Here is a 4,421-nt window from a genome sequence, read left to right as displayed (position 1 = left end):
TTCAATGACCTCTGAATCAACAGAGCAGAATTGGGGATGGGTTTGGTTCTGTTGATTATGTTTCCGAGATGATTTTGACCAGAAATTGGCCAGAATCAGTTGAAACCCTAAAAAATGGAGTCGGGAAGTAGCAAAAACTCACTAAGTATGACAAAAATGAAGATCAAACATGGAACCGGATGGGTATTCAAAGGAGGGTTCATAGTCCGCAGGAATCAGGACTCAGAGGAGGGTTCAGAGTCTCCGCAGGAATCAGGATTTGGTGGTTGTCATTTTCAATTCGAATGGGGTAATTCACCTGATCTGGATTTCTCATTCCTCAAACCACGACTCTTTTGGAAGATCTCAATATTGGATTTGAAAATCTCAAAACCCCCCATTACCGGAGAAGTATCAGTTAATTGCTGAGCATCCTGAAGATCTGTGGCTTCCGCAGTTCTTTTTGAACTATAGGGCTGCATCACCTTGTATCCTTTTGTAGCTAGAGGGCAGTCCTTAATGTAATAGTAAGGTTGTTTCATTGTAACCTAATGTTGGTAAATATCTATATTATAGAACATATGGACAAAGCTTTCCTTCATTAGTAGCTGAACGATAGGACCCTATTCTCTTCCATCTCTCCCCAATGTTGGTAAATATCTATATTATAAAATAACATAGACCAATCTTTGCTTCATTAGTGGCTGAACGGTGGGACCCCACTCTCTTCCATCTCTCCCCCTTATTGTCTGGGTCTTATTCCCATTTTTTGTGGCTCTAGGAAAATTTGGTCCATAACATATTTAATTTTTGGGGTAGGGGTAGAGGTGGGGGTGGTGGGGTTGTGGGGAATCACCTTTTTAGCTAGTGTCATTTGGAATTGCACCTTGACGAATGAAATGTAGTATTTACAACCACTGTAGCTAGAGCACTGTAGACCAAATGTGGCAGAGCAATTTATTGAAGACACCATAGCAGCCTTGGCGATAGACATTTTTTCCTCTATTATAATTTGATTGACATTTGTATTTTAACATACAAGTTGATCGATCACTTTGTATCTCCTTGGGGCCACTTATACAGGGGTATTTAGTACTCTTCACTGCTTTCAGTGAAAGTTAAACGATCTTCATTCAACCTTGGTATGATCCAGTCCATGCAGTTGTGAGTTCAATATGGACCCACAGAATTAGTTAGGCCAAAGGCCTGAATACCTGACGTTAATAAAAAAATAAATCTCCCTGTAGCTCAAATGGAGTCTATACATAACAAAGAAACCAATAAGCAAACAATAATCTAATTTTGAACAATAGCACCAGCTCGTGATCTTGGGGCGATATTCCTTTAGTTTTTTTTTTTTTTATGTTTATTAATATATTTTTTTGGCTCATTTGTGTCTCAGACAACCCAATGATCTGATGATTTTGTTGAAATGTATTGCCATTCTTGCAATGGACAAGAAGAATTAAATCCAAAAAATAAATAAATAAATAAACAATAATCAAATTACATTCCATTCTTAAAATTATTTATATAGACTTTTTTTACTATTTTGCATGTACAATGCATGCGTGCCCAACAAGTTTCATAAAGATAATCATTCAAATGTAGCTAACGGTTTACCCAACTCAACAACAAACAATAAAATTTGGGGTAATATTTCTATTTACAATAATGAATTACTATCTCAACCACTGGCTTCTTTAAACACATTAATTTAGAGAAAAGCATTGGATGAACAACAAAATCAAGCTATTAAGAATCCTCTGTACCTTCTGCATCCGTTCCTTCATTCTCCTGCTGCAACATATTCATCAACATGGATATCTCATTATGCAGCATTGCATTTTCTCTCTCTACTTCAGCCCGTTTACGCCGCTCTTCCAGTAATTGAAGCTGAAGATGTTCTAAGCATTGGGCATCCACCTCTAACTGCTCATTCAACCCATCAATTTCCCTGTCCTACAAAACCAAAATCAATCTAATGGAGTCAGCTACATGGATCATTACCCTCCAATCAGCTCTATTCCACATCATACTTAATAGAACTGACCTTTCTGTTCATTTCATGAACAGCAACCCGACGCATACTTTCCACAACATCTACATTTACAAGCTTGCGTTTCTTTCCAATCAACCAGCCTTTGGGGTAGCTTGCAGAGTCAAAATCTGGTGGGGGTAGTAGGACTTCAGCCGATGGTCGCAGACCAGGGATGTTCTTCGCGGGTTCCAGAGGTTCAAAGAGAGCCTTTCGACGCTCCGAAAGAGCCATTGGGGTGGCTACTGAATCTTGTGGACTCTCAGTAACCATAGGTTCCTGTTCCTCCTCATGTTTAATGGTTGTTTCTTCTGTTGCCTTATCCAAATTCTGACGATTGGCTGTCAAAAAAGGCTCTTGTTTTTCACTTTAGGCTCAATGGAGAAGAATGACTACAATGGCCATCGATCAACCAAAGATGATCATGACCAGAATTCTTATATTAAAAAAAAAATGATATCGGACCTAAATTCATGTATTGGAATATCAGCATGGTTTGAGGATAAGGTAAATCGCCCTATTCGAATCGAAATCGACTGAGCCCAACTGCACTTCCAGCTGATTCCTGTAACCCTATCTCAATCACCATAATTCATATTTGATATTCATTTTTCGGCCATAGTTTGTCAATAGAAAATCAATGAAACTTACCTCCTGTAGCAAGATCTAAAGAACAGAATAAAAAATTCCCAAAAAAAATTTACACCACTGGGCAATGCTAACTTGAGCCTGGTCGGTGTAGGCTATAGAATGGTCTACTTTTTTAAATCATTAACAATGATTTTGGGATATCTTACATGATAAGGTTTCTGGTCTGGAATTGTGGGTATTACGCATCATGCGTATTGAAACGGTTTTATCTCATGTTGGTAGAAGGAGAAACTCTTCCGTATATGGAATTTTGCTACAGTTCTGTGTAAAGCTTCATCACTAAGAAACAGTTTTAATGGTTAAAGCCACAAAATTGCCCTTCAACTGTCACTGATACACCATAAATTTCAACTGACTATTATCATTATCAACTCAAAATCTCTGTTTTGAAAGAGAAACAACAAAATTTCCAAGGACCTTGACATTACCCACATGAAAAGATGTAGAAATCAACCAGTCCTTAGCAAATTTCTCCTAATTCCAAGGAATTGGCATATGGGTATGACCCAAACCACGCAAATTTCAATACCCAACTTCAGATTTCTGAGGAAACTAAGAATTCCATCTCCTTAAATGATAAATGACAGCAAAAAAACAGAGAATCAAGTTCAAGAGAGAGAGAGAGAGAGAGAGAGAGATCTGAAATTACCTGATCGTTTCCTAGAATTCCAGAAAATACGGGTAGGGGAAATGGGGGAGAACCCATCCACTCTCCCTTCTGGCTTTCTCTGTTCTGAATTTGAGAGTTCCATCGAAAAAAAAATCAAAGCTCCTTCACATCATCTGGGTATCTGTTTTTTCCATTTGCAGATAAATCCTTAATAAGCTGAAGGGTTGGAGAGAGAGAGAGAGAGAGAGAGAGAGAGAGCAAAGTCTCTGGCCTTAAGTTATCTACTTTCTGTGTTTGGTTGTTTCCTTAAAATCTTCTTCGGTGCTTTAAGCTTTGCAGGTGTTGGTGGTAGAGGTGGTGGTTTGGTGGTGGGCTTGCAGGTTTGAAAGCAAAGCTGATAAAGCCCTGTGGTGGCGGGTGTCTCCTACTACGATGATGTCTCGTTATTATGATTATTGGACGGGTGGATTTGGGTTTTCAAAGGAAAAGATCTTCTGTACGACAATCCAATTAGTGGGCCCCACCTTGCTTTGGTTTGTGTGATTCCTATCTACCTTGCGGTGCATACGGTCCATACCTTGCACCGCTAGAGAAAGACTCCGTTTGCCAAATTGTTATTTCCATCATCCCCACAAAAATGCCAGTAATTAGGGAAGAGTGTTCACTAAGGGCCCGTTTGTTTGGAGGGATTTTATTGGGGTGGGATTTAAGGAATGGAATAATTGTACGAATTATTCTATCCCAACAAGATTTTAATTGTTTATTTAACAAGAGGTGGGATTTTGAGGAGGCAACATTGGATTTAGAACTTTTTCCGTCTATTGATGTAGCATTCACTTCACGTCCTTTCAAAGTCCTACCAAATTGGTGAGACTTTGGGGGCGGTAGAGTTCGTGATTCAACGTCTCTCTCTCTATCTCATATTTGCATCTTCTTCTTCTTATTACTTTTCTCATGCTATCTTTGGTCGTATACTGTCAAATCCTATCGACTTTTCCGGTAGCTCTTCGCTGGAGCTTGAAAACACCGATGGATGATTCGAAGGCGGCGATGCTAGAACCACGGCTCAATTGTGATTGTGAACTGAGGCTTCCCACCAGAGACGATTTCTTGTCCAACTCGACCTGATCATCGAAAGCAGAG

General features: G+C 39.3%; 1 protein-coding gene across 1 annotated transcript; it reads right to left on the bottom strand.

Moving 5' to 3' along the window:
- Nucleotides 1-1,466: 1,466 nt before the first annotated feature.
- Nucleotides 1,467-3,724, bottom strand: LOC122070956 (protein HEADING DATE REPRESSOR 1). The gene is made up of 3 exons (XM_042635205.1): nt 3,318-3,724; nt 2,033-2,358; nt 1,467-1,941 (listed from the first exon to the last, which is right to left on the bottom strand). Exons 1-3 carry the CDS (start codon nt 3,418-3,420, stop codon nt 1,735-1,737), a joined length of 636 nt encoding a protein of 211 aa, XP_042491139.1. The 5' UTR covers nt 3,421-3,724; the 3' UTR covers nt 1,467-1,734.
- Nucleotides 3,725-4,421: the final 697 nt, after the last annotated feature.

Source organism: Macadamia integrifolia, unplaced genomic scaffold, assembly GCF_013358625.1.
Source record: "Macadamia integrifolia cultivar HAES 741 unplaced genomic scaffold, SCU_Mint_v3 scaffold_15A, whole genome shotgun sequence".
NCBI lineage: Eukaryota > Viridiplantae > Streptophyta > Magnoliopsida > Proteales > Proteaceae > Macadamia > Macadamia integrifolia.
This window is presented reverse-complemented; position numbering and strand designations above follow the sequence as displayed.